Source organism: Penicillium expansum, assembly GCF_000769745.1.
Source record: "Penicillium expansum strain MD-8 chromosome Unknown contig69, whole genome shotgun sequence".
Lineage (NCBI taxonomy): Eukaryota > Fungi > Ascomycota > Eurotiomycetes > Eurotiales > Aspergillaceae > Penicillium > Penicillium expansum.
In genome coordinates, this window is record NW_015971392.1 from 159,996 (window position 1) to 176,560 (window position 16,565).

The window sequence follows — 16,565 nt, forward strand, 5'->3', positions numbered from 1 at the left end:
GCTCGTTTACGATACCATTTGATGGCTACCAGGGAAGGCGTTTGATATTTTAGGGATGCGAGCCGGGAAATGATGTTATTGGCGAATCAAGAGACTCCTGTTCGATACCCTAATCACAGACTTTCACCTAGCGATATGTGTAGGAATTCTTGAGTCGAAAACATTGATAGGATTCAGCTCGGGGCGTGTATATCACACCACCTCAGGAAGATCATGAATTGCTTCGCTCCCTATAAAAAAGAACATGAACACCCGACATCCATGCGTAATGTACAAACACTATGGTATAAACCAGCCTGCAGTCCACAGACCCAAGCTTGACCAGCAAAAGCTGGACGAAACCTCGAAAAAAAAAAGAAACAAGGACAACAGCACCGCCGAAGTCAACTCCATGCCCACAATACGCCAGCAATGTCCGCTGGGGCATCTCTCATCCATCCACAGAAGAAAGCCCCACACACCGCGAAATTAATATTAAACCCGAAAAAAAGCTGCAAAAATCAAAACAGTCACTAAAACAGCTCAACCAAGCCCAGCCCAGACACCGCGAATTCTCCGCGCAAGCTGGATATCCTTCTGCATAATAGTAACGCGCTTCGCGTGCAGCGCGCAGAGATTTGTATCCTCGAAAAGATGAACAAGGAAAGCCTCGGCGGCCTCCTGCAGAGCTTGGATAGCATGCGACTGCCAGCGCAACTCTGCGCCGACGTCGGCGGGGAGGAGATCGAGTGCGACTTCGCGGACTAAGCGTGCAAAGGGGAGTTTGGCGATTAGGAGGTCGTAGGAGCGTTGGTAGCGGCGGATTTCTTTCAATGCGACGGTGCCGGGCTTGTAGCGCCGGCGCCGGCCTGTGGGGGTTGGGTCTCCGGCTGCGGGATTGTTAGAATGGAGGGATTGAGTTTGTAGGGGATTGCGCAAGGAGAGTAGTGTAAGGCGCTCATTTTGCTAGTAGTAGGAGGAGGGTAGAACGTACGTTGGACGTTAGCGTTGACTTTTGATTGCTTTCCTCCCTTCGTCTTGCGTGCTTTTGTTGGTGTTCCATCTCCATCGGCGGCGGGCGCGGCGGTTGTCTTGCGCACCTTGCCTTTTTGCGCGCTGCCCAGTCCTGTCTTGCGAGCTGTCTTGGGTGGCATTGTGGTAGAGGAGGAACGCGCTGTATGGTTTTTTTCTGGGTAGTGGGGTCTTGGAAAGCGATCAATTGGGAGGTTTATTGCCTAGCAACCGGCGTCCTGCGAATTGCCGCGTTTGTGTCGAGATTGTCTCCCTTGCAGGAGCCGTGTCCGAGTATCGGGCGGAATTAGGCTGGCACACGAGGTTTAAATGAAGGGATTGGGATTAAAAATCGTATCTGCTAATAATTGGACAGTCTTTGTTTCGAAGGGAAGGCTGGGCGAGCTGTCAATATGAACTATTCGGGCCTTAGCGTCCCAGCCCCCGTGATTCTCACGTAAATACGCGTCTCGTGTCGGACACGTGACGATAAAGTGGCCTACCTGTTCTTATCTCCGTCATACGTTGAATATACCCCGGAGGGACTTTGGATAGCTCTCCGTGCTCGTGCTGATCATCCGCCCTCATTCCCGCCTCTCTCTGATTTCTGTTCTTGTCAGAAGTTACGACTGCCCCACATCATGGCCGCCCTCTGGGAGAACAATGGGCAACCAGGCCAGTTTCCCCTCGAACAATGGTTCTATGAGATGCCACCCGTCACCCGGTGGTGGACAGTAGCCACCGTCGCAACATCAGTCTTGGTGCAGTGCAACATCGTGACCCCATTCCAGCTGTTCTACAGCTTCCGCTCTGTCTACGTTAAAACGCAGTACTGGCGACTACTCACGACATTCCTCTATTTCGGGCCCCTCAATCTTGACTTATTGTTCCACGTATTCTTCCTGCAGCGCTACTCACGTCTTCTGGAAGAAACTTCCGGCCGCTCCCCAGCCCACTTCGCATGGCTGATCTTCTACGCCATGACATCTCTCCTTATCATTTCTCCTTTCCTCTCAATACCCTTCCTGGGCAGCGCACTTTCATCTAGTCTGGTCTACATCTGGGCCCGGCGCAACCCAGACACCCGCCTTAGTTTGTTGGGACTACTGGTATTCACTGCTCCCTATCTTCCCTGGGTGCTGATGGGATTCAGTTTGATCGTGCATAAGATCGTGCCGAAGGATGAGATGCTCGGCGTTGTCGTCGGCCATATTTGGTACTTCTTCAACGATGTCTACCCGCCCCTCCATGGTGGCCACCGTCCATTTGACCCGCCTCGCTGGTGGATCCGTCTGTTTGAGACCGCCCCTGGGCCAAACGAGCGCGGGACGGGTGTGGCTAATGTGAACCGCGAGTTTGTGGCTGCGGCGGCACCCGAGGTTCGATGAGCAGTATTTTTTTCATTGATCAAGCGTGGCTTTTGGTGAACGGGATCTTGATGTTCCTTGAGGCGTTGAATGGAAATTAAACTAGATCGCATTCAACAAGTGACAAATCTCACTGGTATAAGTAGAGCCCAGGGTGCAATGGGTTCAATCTTGGCATTGATCTTTGCTCAACGATGGCTTTGGGCCATTGATGTGAAAACCGTGAGCCGTGCATTGGGGGATCTGGATACCGGCGAGTCTCTTGACGCTTTTCATCTAAATCACGCCGGGTGAGACCATTCGACATTTGCCGAGTTTTGCGTGAAATATCGGTGATCATGGAAAATTGGCCAACTCGAGCTGTGTTCAACAGTGGTATGACGGAGACTAGCGAGTGGTCTGTCTGGAGCAGCTCCCTTTTATCTGATGATGTGGGATGTTGCCCCGTGGCCAAGTCCGATTCATGTGATCTGTCTAAAAGAAGCAAGGATTAGGACTTTTTTTTCTTTTGTGTTTACAAGAGCGTGCATATTTTTTTTAACATTGGAATAGCCACAGATACCCGAATTATTTTTCATTTCACCGCTATAACGCTTAGAGCTGCATGCAGACGTAGACGCAGACTTAAAGATGACGACATGTATCAAATTATGACACTCTCGCTATGACGCCAAGTACAACATACATGAGGATTTGATTTCGCTGTCCCTCGAGATAAGAAACTCAAACACACTATCTGTTTGTTTACTTTCACATGCGTCAAATTAAAATAAAGTAAACCAAGACCGTGTGATTGCATGCATTACTAGCCACTATCAAACCTCCTTACAGAAAGCAGCCAGGTGCATGATCATACTATCTTTGGACACGCCAAGTTGGATACAGCGTTGTGCGGCTCGATCTTGCATATGCATAGGCAGTCTCAACAACTAGGCAACATAATACATTGTCGCCAGCCAAGTCGTCTCACATCATCTCAATTGCTCAATTATTATTAGAAAGAGTTGTAACACGATCGAGGACCACGACGTCAGATCAAGCATGGCACGAGGCTATATAATAATGTTTCGTATATCGCACATCGCATTCCATGCAGCGCCCCGCGCCCCGTGTATTTCATGTATTGGCCCCGCCTTTCAAAATAAACCAATATGGCCATACGCAGCGCTTTTAATTAGGGGGTCCGGGCCCTACCTGCCTAGCTGAGCAAGAGCTATGTATATCCTAGTAAATTTCCGTATGGTACATTACATGTATAGCTTCAATCAATGCATCTACAACTATACTCCGTACAAGGTCGATAACCACAGAGTATAAAGTATGGACATGCGTTAGGCGCGCAATGCGAGTTAATATCGGATTTGTACTAAAGGAGTAATTCGTCGCCCGTTTTTCGCGCCCACATCCCGTTTTAAAAAATGGGACGGCAGGCGATCTGCAAAATGCTTGTATTTTAAACATAGCGGGTATTAGAAGTTATATGTGGGTTTAATCGGATTATTTGAAGGAATTATAACATATAATATACTCCGCACATATAATTTACATACATCGTAGTGTTAGTACATGGAATAGAGAAATAGAGATGTTGGAATTAAAGGTTAAGCCCAGAATCCCCCACGTCACATCCGATGCTGATCTTAGAATGGAAACCCGGAGAAGCAAGCTTGCGAGTGCCGATCCTGGCGGATGGTACTCCGTATGGGCGATGACGACCTCAGTGATAGGCACCAGAATTAAAGTGTTGAATCGAGATACAACGTGGTGAACCATGGGTTATTGGTGGATTCACTCTTTGAGTGGATACCTAGGTAGGCCCTCAGTTTTAGCGTACCACAGCCAAGGTCGATTATCGGAGGGGTCGGTACAAGTAGGTAGTGGGGTGTACGGAGTCGGTGCTCTGACAGTTCCCATGGGAATGGGTTATGCTACTAATTGTACATTTGTACATTTGTGCACAGTTGATAGGAGCCTTGACGGATTTCAATTGGTAGAAATGTTCCAAGGTTGCACTTTTCATATCCATTCCACACAACATAGTATCCACAAGCAAAATACAATATGTATACTTAGAAGTACGAATACGATTAAAGGCTAAAAATGGGGGCAATGCAGACCTCTAATCGCACCGTGCACGCCCCTGTGTGGCACACAGTGGCGGTTCACTTGGCAAATCGGTGCTAATTCCTACTTCTTGTGGTGGAATAACCTTGGCCGAGTCTGTGGCCAAGGTGGCCAAGGTTTGGTTCTTTCTTTTTACGCGCGGGATTGAATTCATAGAGATTATATACTTCGTACTCGGAAACTTATAGTGTCATAACTAAATTGTTCTTATCAAAGGGCTATGTGTGTACGGAGTAGTTCACGCCACAATCGTGGCGGTAGCAAAAATACATGTACAACCAATGTGCTTTATTGTATACAGCACAGCCCCGGATATGTATACTAACCTTTCGTGATCTATGAACAACATACAGAGTAACTACAACATAGTGGTAGCCTACCTAGGTAAGACACCTCGGAACTTGCACAAACTGCTAGGCTTCCGAGGCCGAGAAAGGTACGGTAGGGTACTCGCCTAGATAGGACTAGTTCAATACACCGTTCTCACATTGGCGTGGGGATTTTTTCCCCACGGCGCTATATTTACAAATATTTACAATACGATGACGAGTCCTTGCGCCAAACTTAGATTACTTTAGCGACGGTCAAATACAACATACATTTACTTGGTATAGATAGTTCTGGCTATATAGCACATATGTAGTTCCTATTACGTTCAACTAAAAACAAATTAAGAGATAACCTAAGTGATATCAATATTGAACTCAAGCTCAAATTCACCTCCATTCATACTAGATTGGTTTTTTTCGTTGAAATGAAATTGAAAAAAGAAAAAAGAAAGTTAAAAAAGATTCCCCTTAGTTGCCCCACCACCAGCCCACCAATTAAAACACGTTTCACCCGTTTAATCTTGGAACAGCCCTCTCTCTGCTCAGCCTCCGTAAATGTGCTCAACACCTTTTTTTTATCCCCTTCAAGGATGTGGTATCGTATTACTTCCCCTTCGTCACCTTCCCATCCTTTTTATTTTTTTTGCCTCATTTTCATTTTCCAATTTTTTAAACCCGAGGTCTCTCCTTTCCTTCTTTAGCTTTAGTCTCCCCACTCCCGTCACTCCTTATTATCGTGAACCTAGTCTCCCCTTTTTTTAAATACTCTTTTCTCCCTTTTATCGCTATCACCAAATTCTTATGATCGTTGCATTTTCCGTACTTTGACTTATCAACGGCCCGAGGGTCTGTGCAAACACTCTTAATACGACTTTACGATTTACAACGAATTGCTGGGGTTCAATTGGTTATTCCACTTCTCTTTGATCCTAGTCTTTCGCCTCCGCCTTCATCATGCGGCGCGGTCTCTTGATCTTCCTCCTCGTCAACCTCCTCATTCTCTCATTGCTCATTCGCAGTGTCTCGACGCTTCTATCACTACTAGTCGAAGATGCCGCGGCCGACGCTATTCACCGCGCGGAGCTACCCTCACCAAATTCAAGCCTGATCGAACAACGCCCCCAGATCATTCCAAAGATCATTCACCAAACATACAAGAATGAGACCATTCCAGAGGTCTGGGTAGAAGCTCAACAGAGTTGCATTGACTTGCACCCGGATTATGAATATATTGTACGACCATCACCCCCCACCCGTTCTGTCTCATTCAAGGCTAACATTAACATGTGTCATTAGCTATGGACAAACGAGAAATCGCGCGACTTTATTGCTGCAGAATACCCTTGGTTCTTGGACACCTTCGATGGCTACAGTTATCCCATTCAACGCGCGGATACTATTCGATACTTCATCCTCGCGCACTTCGGTGGAACATACATTGACCTCGACGACGTGAGTATACCCACGAGAGACCTTGGTGTGTCGTTGCTAATATCAATTAGGGCTGCAACCGTCGCTTGGACCCTCTCCTAGCTTATCCCGCCTGGGTACGCCGTACCGCCCCCACCGGCATCTCCAATGACGCGATGGGCTCAGTACCCCAACACCCATTCTTCCTCCGCACGATCGAAGTTCTGCAGCAGTACGATCGCCACTGGGTCCTCCCATACATCACCGTTATGTACTCAACCGGACCGCTGTTCCTTTCTGTCATTTGGAAAGAGTACATGCGCGATGGACCGAGCGAGGCTGGGCGCGTGCGCATTCTCATGCAGGACGAGTACAACAAGTTCTCTTGGAGCTTCTTCACCCACCACCGGGGTAACAGCTGGCACGGCAAGGATGCGCACTTGATCTTCTGGGTAAGTGATAAGAGTCCAGGTATCGAAATCTTGAACCAATGCTAATACCTCACAGATGGGCCAACACTGGGTCTTCCTCACAGTCTGCGGCTTCCTTCTCGCTGGAGTCGTCGGATTCTGTCTCTGGTGGAGCTACGGACGTGTCATGCTCCTGGGAGCCAAATACCGCTACCGCTACTCCAAAATCCCCAGCATCATCAGCCCATCGCGAGCTTCAACGTCGCCAACACGACGCTCGCGACTCTCAGTCCCGACAATCCTACGACGTGTCAGCTTCAAAGAAGACGAAGAGTCAGGTGGGGTCACAGAGACCTCGTACGAACTCGGACGTCGCGATGACTAGAGATCTAGAGATTGACTTCTCGACTCGCAACTTCGCCATTTTACAGCTATTGTATTTGTCTGTAAATGGCCTCGGACATGATCTCTGCATCAGCATTTATTGTACAACTTTTGCTCTTTCTTTCTGTGTTTAGGAGCGCATTTTGCATGGTGTCTCAATCCTGTGATGGGATCCGGGATTGAATATTCACCTGGAGCAATTGGGTTTGCTTTTTGGACATGTGCGCAGACCCCCCAGTGTCTATGTATCTTGGTTCTGTTTCACTGTCCCTCATTTTCATTATTTTTTTTTTTTTCCTATTGATTTGTAAACAAGTTAGATTTCGCTTCTCGGGGGACAGTGGAATTATTTGAACATGTCTCCGTGTACTCGGATCAGATATCTCCGGGGAGAATTACGAATCAATAACGTCTTTCCACTATTTCAATGAACTCCAAAGTAGAGAACTGGAATCATAGTCTGTGAAACTATGTCTTAAACCCCCTGGGAATCTGATACACCAACCTCAAAACACCAATCCTGAACCCTAATTTCTCCAATGACAACACCGTGCCTTGCATTGCCACATCGACAAACTTTCCAAATGATCCTATCAAATCTGGAGCATAAGTCTTTTTAAAAATAGCACACTATGTAACATGTTCTTTTGTTTGAAGTAAATAGCTCATCTCATTATTTGGCGTTGTTCCTTGGTATTGGCCACCGTCATCTGACATACTTCAATCCACTAACTAGCATTCTCCGCGTCTAGCCAACAATGTATATAAATATATACAGTGACGGACCATAAGTTTCAGCACCCTCTGTTCTGCCCCCCCTAGTTCCACCAACTAAAAGCCTATAATTTTGAGCGGTAAGACTATCTAGGAAGGCGGTATCTAAGGAGGGTGCTGAAACTTATGGACCGTCACTGTACATACAAACAACCGGGTATCTTACTCCGCCTCCTCTTTGTATGTCCCAGCTGCCTTGGACAATGCAAACCCTTCTTGCATGGCCCCTCCTCTGACAGACATTTTCGAGGAATTATAAAGATGACCTGCTGTGCTGCCCTCTACCCCATCACAGAACCAAGATTTCTCTTCTATACAATCCATCTATAACAACTATTCGTCCTTGGCTCTTGATCTTGACCCCTACATGATATAGTTAATCACTCATCCTTATTACACATAGCCTACTCCATCCACCAAACATCTACAAAATGCACCTCCAAACCCTCCTTCTCTCCCTAACCCTAACCCTCACCCTCCAAACAACCGCAACACCACTCCCACTCTCCCTCCTCACCCGCGACGCAGCCCTAACGGAATCCCAACTCATCACCATCGCCCCCTCATCCAAATCCTGCACAGACGCGCCAGCAGAAGGCGAATGCGCCACAGCAAAACAAGCAGCTAAATTCACGTCCCAATCTTTCGATACATACAAAGTTACCTCGAAAGCCGAGCAAGCTGCTGTGGTCAGTCTGATGGCGTTTGAAAGTGGTGATTTCAAATATAATAAGAACCATTTCCCCGGCGTTGCTGGACAGGGCAGTACGTAACCCTAACTCTTTCCTGCAACATCCATATCCATCCACATACGTGTATACATCCATCCTAACCCTTTTCTCATCTTCCAGCACGCAACATGCAATCCCCATCCTTCAATAAGAAATACGCCTCCTCCCTACCAGAACTGCAAGACAAACTCCCAAGCGTCAGCAACAGCCCGGCAGATCTACTTGATCTCCTGCGCAGCGACGGTGCAACGGACTTTGGTTCCGGTGCCTGGTTCCTTACTACGCAGTGCTCGAAGGAGGTACGGAGTTCGCTTGCTGATGGTTCGGAGGCCGGGTGGCAGAGGTTTATCTCGGATTGTGTGGGGACTTCTGTTACGGATGAACGGAAGGAGTATTGGGAGAGGGCTGTTAAGGCTATTGGTGTTTAGATTCTGATTATTAGGGCTTGGGGTTTATGATTGTTGTGGTTTGTTGGGTTCTCGGAGCTGGTTCTTCGTTCGATGTTGATGTTGATTACTGCGTTTGCCAGGTTGGACACTTGATGTTGATGATTGATGGATTATGGGAAAAGGATTTTAGTATACAATAGCTATGAAATTTCATCCAAAAACCCAATTTAATCACGTTCATTTTCCATTTCATAGCCAGCCATACGACTCACTGCACCTCTCTATAATTGGTATTGGTACTATGTAAAAGCAAACCACCACACTATACATCAATCTCATCTCATTCATAAACACTTTTATATATCCAAACACACCCTTACAAAACACCCTTAGTACTAACGACATCCCCAGCACCAACATCACCAGCAACCCTCCGCTTACAAGCATTGCGAATAGCAACAGCAAGCGCCTTAAACGCACTCTCCGCGCGGTGGTGGTCATTATCACCGTAAGTGCAACCAACATGCAACGTCACGCCCGCAGCCTGCGCAAAGCTCTGCAATCCATGCGTGATCATCTCCGTGCTCAGGTCGCCGATCTTCTCCCGTCGGAAGCCAAGGTTGATAACAGCCCAAGGTCGGCTGGACAGGTCAATCACGGCCCAGGAGAGTGCCTCGTCGAGAGGCGCATCGCCGCGACCGAATCGCTCGAGGGATTGTCGGGCACCGAGGGCCTGTGTGAAGGCCTCGCCCAGTGCGAGGAAGGTGTCTTCTGTTGTGTGGTGGTCGTCGACTGGAGGTGGTTAGTACTCGCTTTGGTATTGACAATCGCATTCCATATTGTAAAGTTTATGGTTTATGGTTTATGATTTATGGTTTGTCGTATGTGTATATGTTGAGGGGGAAACTCACTGTACAAATCACCCTTCGCCCGAACCGCAAGACTCATCCCGCCGTGTTTGGCAAGCGCATGCAGCATGTGGTCAAGGAAGCCGATACCGGTGCTGATAGTGATCTGCTGGGTCGGGGTGAATTGTGTCGCATGGCCGGCATCCTTGGGTGGCACAATGCCTTTCTTGGAGGCTTCGGCTTCTTTGGGGTCTGTTGGGGCAGGGAAGTGGGTTGAAGGTTCGTAGGGTGGGAGGACGCCGCCGTCGAGGGAGAGGGAGATTTGGATTTTGGTCTCGTTGGTGGACCGGGAGATGGTCGCTGTGCGCGCGGCGAGGGACATTTTGAGTGTAGGTATTTGGTGGAGGTCGAATAAACTGGGAATTGAGTTGGTGTTTGTATGGAGTAGATGGTTGATAATCGGGTTTCTTTTTTGTCTGACTCGTCCGCTGGAGAATCGTTGATCCGTACTTTAGTATGGAGGCGATAACCTTGGGAGGTATACTTGAGACCTAAGCTTAACCGGTTTTAAGACATTGGCTGGTCCAAATCTTTGTTCTCGACATCCTTGATACCAATATTGTATTTTGATATTGCCATTGAAGTCTGAAACACACATCTTTCTTTGGGCTTGTCTTTACTTTGTTTATCGCCTCGCCGAACTCGGCTTCGATAAGCACCGACATCCCATCTCAATTCCTTTCCCAAGTTAAACTCGCGCCTCTTGTTCGCATACAATTACGACTGTACATATACATAACAAAATGCCAGCACCGGCCAATCACAGGAGCGAAGTTGCTCCCCCAGAGGAAATCACCTCGATGGCCGTCCAAGGCTTCATGACCGGCGTGTTCCGGGTAAGCCCCCAGACCTCGAAATTCGTATTTGTGAAGCCCTAGTGCAATCGCTAATCTCGTCAAGTTTGGCTCCGTGTCTATCTTGGCTCACATGATTCTTGCCCTGCCCCACCCCTTCGTCTTCTCCGCACCAAGTCCGCCCGCGTATCCCGCGACACAACCCCGTCCACGCCCATCCATCTTCTCCCGCGATTATCTTCGCTCACGACTATTCCACCGCCCCCTGGAAGGTTTCTCAAGCTGGATTTCTCCCGGGTCCCGTGTCTACCGTGGTCTGACGCCGCAGTTCAAAGTCTTCATACAAGTTGCAGCTATGACTCTAGGTGGTTGTATCTGGCAAGAAAAACGCGTGACGGAGTATATCGAGTTGCTGAGACAAGTTAAACGAGCGGAGCGACTTGAAGCTGAAAGGGCGGAGGGGAATCGTCGGTAATGAAGAGATTCAAGATATATCGCTATCGCCCCCTGGTCTTTGCAACGATGCGAGCTTGGAGCTTGGAACAACTTGCCGTCACCAAACATAATACATTCGCCACTCTATTGAAGTACCTCCGGATGAGTCGAATCTCATTTCACAGTCATTTCACACCCCTGAAAGGCCTCGCAGAATTGAGGCGAATACTTTGTAGCTGCCCCCGTCAAACCGCTGATCCCGAATGAACTTCGTCACTGATGACGCTAGATTCCTGGGGATATGGGGATATTTCCCCTGATTGCCATGCTGATCTATTGTGATCTCCCTTTCGCGTGGGCCCGAGAGATTGTCCCTACGGAAGCAGCATCTGAAGTGCCGTAAGCGCCGATCATCCTTTTGGGGGTGGATCCTAGGATGCAACCTATGATGCTATACTGTTAATTTCAGTGTAGATCGTCTAAGAGAGATGAATGATGTATGGAGTGTATTGAGTACATCGTATGTACTATGTAGCTTCTAAGGTTGTTCTGGAGTACAAAGAAGGATCAATGATCAGCACTGATATGCCGAAGATGGTTACTAAAGAGGAGTCAAATTTAGTTTCTACTGCACTAATCCCTGCGATCCCAACTATAACGGCACTATCAAGTCTAGTGGAACGCCTCTTACGTGCTGTAGAGATATGCGACAAGGCGCGAACGCATGTCTTAGGTTTTTCTCTTACTTTGGGGTGTAAATAAGCGATAGCTTAAAATGTAAGCTCAGTTGATCGGGTTAAAGTCGAATCTAAGATTGAAATTAGAAATTTTAATTAAAAATAACCGATCAAATAGAAAAATACATCTCGTCAAATGAAAAAAAAACATTGGGAAAAAAAACACAGCTGAAACATCTCCAGTTGATCATTACAGTTGAACCTGAACTGCATCCGTCCATTCCTCTATTCTTCTCTTCCTCCTTTTCCCTCTCTCTCTCTCTTTTTTTTCGAGGGTTATCCCTGTGGATTCATTGCTGTTTTCGTTTTACGCATTCGATCGGATTTCTTCTTATCTTCCCCTCTAGCAACCGATCTCACACCGGAAGGCCCTATCACATCACATCAGATCACTGATTTGCCCGATATCACTAATATTGTGGATTCTCCCCCTTCCGCAACCATCACCTCATCGCATTGTTGACAGCTCCCTGTCTGTGCTTGGGGAAAAGCTATTCTAGAATAGGGAAGAATTTTCCTGGCTGTTAGCAATTGCACGCTAATTGCTTCTCATGGCGCTGTGACAGTCTGCAGTATGTGCTACCTTCCCCTCATTCTTTCTCCACTTCATTCTTCCTTCCATGCTTTCAATATTGCCCGTCATGTCTTTTCAAACTGCTAACTGATTTTCCAGTACGAACGACGTTGAGGTCGTCGATGAGATAAGCTTCCTTTCTCAGTACACTCGCGCCGCTACCCTTCCAACATCTTACGCAACTCCCCCTGCTTCTGTACCACTAGTTCCTCCCTCCTCCACCAAACTAGACATGGCTGAAATCATCGGCAAACGACAACGAAGAAAGAGCCTGAGCGTCTTCAGTCCGTCCCTCACAATATCGACCTCCCTCCGACCTCCACTCCATGACCGAACACCCTCGGACGATACCTTGACCCGAGAGAAGAAAAGCCGTCGCAATTCTGGCTTCTTCGGCCGGTCTCACAGTCCCAACATAGGTCCAGATGCGTCGAATAACCGCCGCCCGGGGACAGCAGGCTCCGATACCGCTGGCTGGTCAGCAACCACACCCGTCAATGAAACAACACCGCGCCCGCGAAGGAAGTCGCTACAGAAAAAGCGAACCTCGGTTTTTGGATCTCTGAGATCATTGCACTCTTGGGAGGATGAGGAACCTCTGAGTACCTCCCTCGGCTCGGCGGTAGATGAGCAGACCATGGTCAATCCCCGAAATGGGATCTGGTCATCTGCAATCCTCCACTACGGGGAAGTTCAGACGACTGGAGGCATGTGGAGGAAGAAGAGTCAATATTTGGTTCTAACAGATACCCACCTCATTCGCTTTAAGAACCAAAGCAAAGCTGCCGATGTCTTTGGTTCTATCCCCGCGTCTTATGCCCGGGCTCCGGCTTCCCACCGCCAATCAGTGACTTCAGTCACATCTCTACAGGACCCGCAATTACTGGCTTCTGGAGACGCATCTGCCGGAATTCCATTAAACAGCATAATTGCGGTCTACATGCTAGAGGATGCACGATTGTCCCCATCGGTCGAAGTGGCTTATCTCGATGAGCGCACACACAAAGCCACATTGGTTCAAATGCAAACGGCTGATCTGCAAGAATTGAATCTTTGGATGGTGGGCATTCGCCAAGCCGCCCAGATGGCAAGAGCAAATTGTCCAATGCCATTTAACAGGGGATCGATTGAGTATGTAACTCGTATGCTAGAACACGAGCGAGATTATGACCCGGAGGTGTTCCGCATGTTCCGGGTCATTCAAATCGCGTCCAGCAAGTCAATAACCCGATCTTCTTCTGATGACTTGACCAAGCTGTCGCCCACGGGCTGCTATCTTGCCATCGGCGCACACAAGCTTCATATGCTACCCATGCAGAAGACAACCAACCGATCATCGGTTGTGTCCCTCTCAGACTGGGAGGCCGGTACTTCGTTTGGTCTGATGAACCTGACTGGTTTGTCCATGGAGTACGGTGACGACAGTCTGCATCTGACGTTTAGGGTTCCTCTCAAGAAATCATTCAATCTGTTCCTAGCCTCTGTTCATTCCGTTGAAGTCGCTTGTTGGATCCGACAGCAAACTGAATATCTCCGTCCATTGTGGATAAGACAGCCGTACGAATTCGTTGTTCCGAAAGAACTGCAAAATGACGACAACTTCCCGCCTGTTGATTTAGATGAAGATTATGGATGCTTCGACCGAACGCTGGTCGCTTACTCCGCCAGTTATGACATCGATACATCAAATATTCGATACACAATTGACCAGGAATGTGAGGATGCTCCATGTTTCCGTCTTCTGAAGCCTGCTTCCCCGAAAACCTTGCGGTACAGCGCTTTAGAGCTCATTGCGGTCATGCGCACACTTCGCTATAATGAATTCTTCCGGTCAATCTCGTTCCGCGGGGTCAATCTCGATGCATTGCAGGGCCTTCGTGATATTCATGGGGTGGATTCCGACGTCCATCTTGACCGAGGAGGTGCCTCCGTGCATATTCCAGGCCAGGCGAATCTGACTGTTCTCTCGCAAGAGGTGCGAGCTTTAGCTCTGAAGAGCAAATGGCTGCGCCGACTCGACTTCTCTTACTGCCTTACACGGGTACCGACACCAACTCTCGACAAGGGTACTCGTGATCCAGGCTGCGGAATTCCAGAAGCGATTTTCCCCGTGTGCCGCCGAGAATTGACCAGCGTGGACTGGGTTGTGCTCAACGGCATCAAGCTGGGTGAGTCCGATCTGGACTATCTCGTCGATGCGGCATCCCAAAGGCGCAGTCACCTGCGAGCTCTGGAGGTCGGGGACTGTGGACTATCCGTGCATGACCTAGATCTTCTTCTGTCGACTATTGTCGCACAAGAATCAACGCTCGAGGCAATCAACATCTCAGGCGTGCAGGGCCGATTGAATCCCGATGTACTCCAGCAATACATTGGCTACTTCGGACAAATCCGCAAAATCAACTTATCTCGCATCTCACGGACATCTGGCAGCGACCCGCTCATCACGGCCGAAATGCTGTTCAACTGGCGACTTGAAGAGCTGGCTCTCAGTCGAACAGTTGTGAACCGCGAGACTGTGGATGCCATTGCTACTTACCTAGCTAGCGATCGCTCTCGAAATCTCCGTGTGCTTCGTCTTGATCAGTGTGGTCTAACCGGAGAAGATGTGGCTATGTTTATGCACTCGATGTCCGTTGGTCCCGATGCCCCGCGCAGTCTCCATCTGCATGTCAATGAGAACCGCATTGACAACGGCTGCTCCCACGTTTTTAACGCTATTGCGAAGAATCAGACCCCTTCTCATCTGTCAATGCGCATGATTGATTTCAAGAAAGAAGACCATTTCCGTGAATTGGTGGATTCCCTTCGGAAGAACAGCAGCCTCAAGTTCTTGGATATTTCGAAGGCTTCTCTACCATACGATGCTAGTCCTGAGACTTGCCGCTCGTTGCAGGTGATGCTCGAGGATAACGAGACTCTTGAGGCTTTGGACATTAGCGGTGACAATGCACATCTTGATGTTGCACGCTTCGGTATTGGTCTTAATCTTGCACTGACTGGCCTGAAGAAAAACACATCTCTAAAGGTACTGAGAATTGAACACCAGAAACTCGGTCTTCAAGGTGCAAATACACTTGCCTCTGTCTTGGAGGAGAATGATTCGCTTCGTGAAGTACACTGTGAGAACAATGATATCAATCTGCAGTCCTTTACGGTGTTGGTCAATGGCCTTCGGTGCAACCGCTCCCTTCTCACGCTCTCCTGCATGGACCGCGATCGAGTCCTGTCGCTGGACAAAGTACGTCGAGAGGTTGATAATGTTCGATGGGAGTCTGGCAACAGCAACCAATCCTCCACGGCAAACTCGGTCCGTCGCTCTCTGTATGCAGCGATGACTGTTGGTCAAGGGGGCCAAGGGCACAGACTGAGCAAAGCACCGCCGCCTAGTGTCGTCTCGGCGTTGGAAAACTCTCCATTCGCCAACCACAACGTTGAACTAGTCTTGCAGTCTCTGAACGAGAGATGGGACATGGAAGTCTCCCGGCTTAATCGATACCTCCTCCGCAACTACAACATTGCCCATGGGATTGAGGAAATTGATGATTCTGCCAGTGATGGACGACCCGGAACAGCAGCAAGCCTGGGCACTATGCTTGACAATCTCAAATTCGACGTGTCCGTGTCGGCAGATGAGATCCGGTCGTCGCCACCAGACGAGCCTCCTGCTGTCATCCGACTCTCAGAGGCATCCGACACTGCATCCCAGTCCTCTCCAAATACTGAGACCACCCCAGTCCAGCCAAGACGACTTCCATCCGATACCCGCCGTCCTCATACCGCCGCCCCTGCACAATTCGTTCCATCCGGTCATGGTTCTTCAGCCCAAGCCTCTCGCCTAGCTTTGCCGGTTCCAGCCGTCCCCCCAGCAGTCGGAAAAGCAGAGAGCGTCCGCAGTGCACGCAGTGCACGCAGTTCTTCCAGCAACGCCTCAATAGGTGCTGGCAGTACGCGCAGCGCCTACGGCGTCGCCTCCTCTACCCTAAGAGGCTTCCTCAGCGGCACCGCGTTGAGGGAACGTCGCCATGCGGATGCAGCGCGCCCCTCGCCTGTGTGCGTCAACAACGACAAGCCGCCTCAGTTAGACTGGGCACCACCAAAGCTTGACTTGGGAGGGCTCTAGTGGCCTTGTACCCCATCACCATATCAAAATAACCCCCTCTTCCACCTTGTACAGCATCCTCCACATCTCAACCGAACACGAAACGA

The 16,565-nt window shown here is 48.9% G+C and overlaps 6 protein-coding genes across 6 annotated transcripts; 4 read left to right on the forward strand and 2 right to left on the reverse strand.

The window, feature by feature from the left end:
- Positions 1-522: 522 nt before the first annotated feature.
- PEX2_026180 (histone H3 family protein) lies at positions 523-1,133 on the reverse strand (the record flags this gene model as incomplete). Its single annotated transcript, XM_016739893.1, has 2 exons — positions 523-869; positions 974-1,133. The coding sequence occupies 2 exons, from the start codon at positions 1,131-1,133 to the stop codon at positions 523-525; spliced, it is 507 nt and encodes a 168-aa protein (XP_016596587.1).
- Positions 1,134-1,631: 498 nt separating this feature from the next.
- On the forward strand, positions 1,632-2,378 carry derA (putative ER-associated proteolytic system protein Der1; the record flags this gene model as incomplete). Its single annotated transcript, XM_016739894.1, has 1 exon — positions 1,632-2,378. One exon carries the CDS (start codon positions 1,632-1,634, stop codon positions 2,376-2,378), a length of 747 nt encoding a protein of 248 aa, XP_016596588.1.
- A 3,386-nt stretch (positions 2,379-5,764) lies between these two features.
- PEX2_026200 (glycosyltransferase family 32 protein) lies at positions 5,765-7,015 on the forward strand (the record flags this gene model as incomplete). The annotated part of the gene is made up of 4 exons (XM_016739895.1): positions 5,765-6,043; positions 6,107-6,262; positions 6,313-6,672; positions 6,728-7,015. The coding sequence occupies 4 exons, from the start codon at positions 5,765-5,767 to the stop codon at positions 7,013-7,015; spliced, it is 1,083 nt and encodes a 360-aa protein (XP_016596589.1).
- Positions 7,016-8,219: 1,204 nt separating this feature from the next.
- On the forward strand, positions 8,220-8,947 carry PEX2_026210 (uncharacterized protein; the record flags this gene model as incomplete). Its single annotated transcript, XM_016739896.1, has 2 exons — positions 8,220-8,553; positions 8,640-8,947. The coding sequence occupies 2 exons, from the start codon at positions 8,220-8,222 to the stop codon at positions 8,945-8,947; spliced, it is 642 nt and encodes a 213-aa protein (XP_016596590.1).
- Positions 8,948-9,284: 337 nt separating this feature from the next.
- Positions 9,285-10,138, reverse strand: his3 (imidazoleglycerol-phosphate dehydratase HIS3; the record flags this gene model as incomplete). Its single annotated transcript, XM_016739897.1, has 2 exons — positions 9,285-9,700; positions 9,820-10,138. The coding sequence occupies 2 exons, from the start codon at positions 10,136-10,138 to the stop codon at positions 9,285-9,287; spliced, it is 735 nt and encodes a 244-aa protein (XP_016596591.1).
- Positions 10,139-10,559: 421 nt separating this feature from the next.
- PEX2_026230 (uncharacterized protein) lies at positions 10,560-16,479 on the forward strand (the record flags this gene model as incomplete). Its single annotated transcript, XM_016739898.1, has 3 exons — positions 10,560-10,652; positions 10,717-11,081; positions 12,456-16,479. The coding sequence occupies 3 exons, from the start codon at positions 10,560-10,562 to the stop codon at positions 16,477-16,479; spliced, it is 4,482 nt and encodes a 1,493-aa protein (XP_016596592.1).
- Between the last annotated feature and the right edge of the window lie 86 nt (positions 16,480-16,565).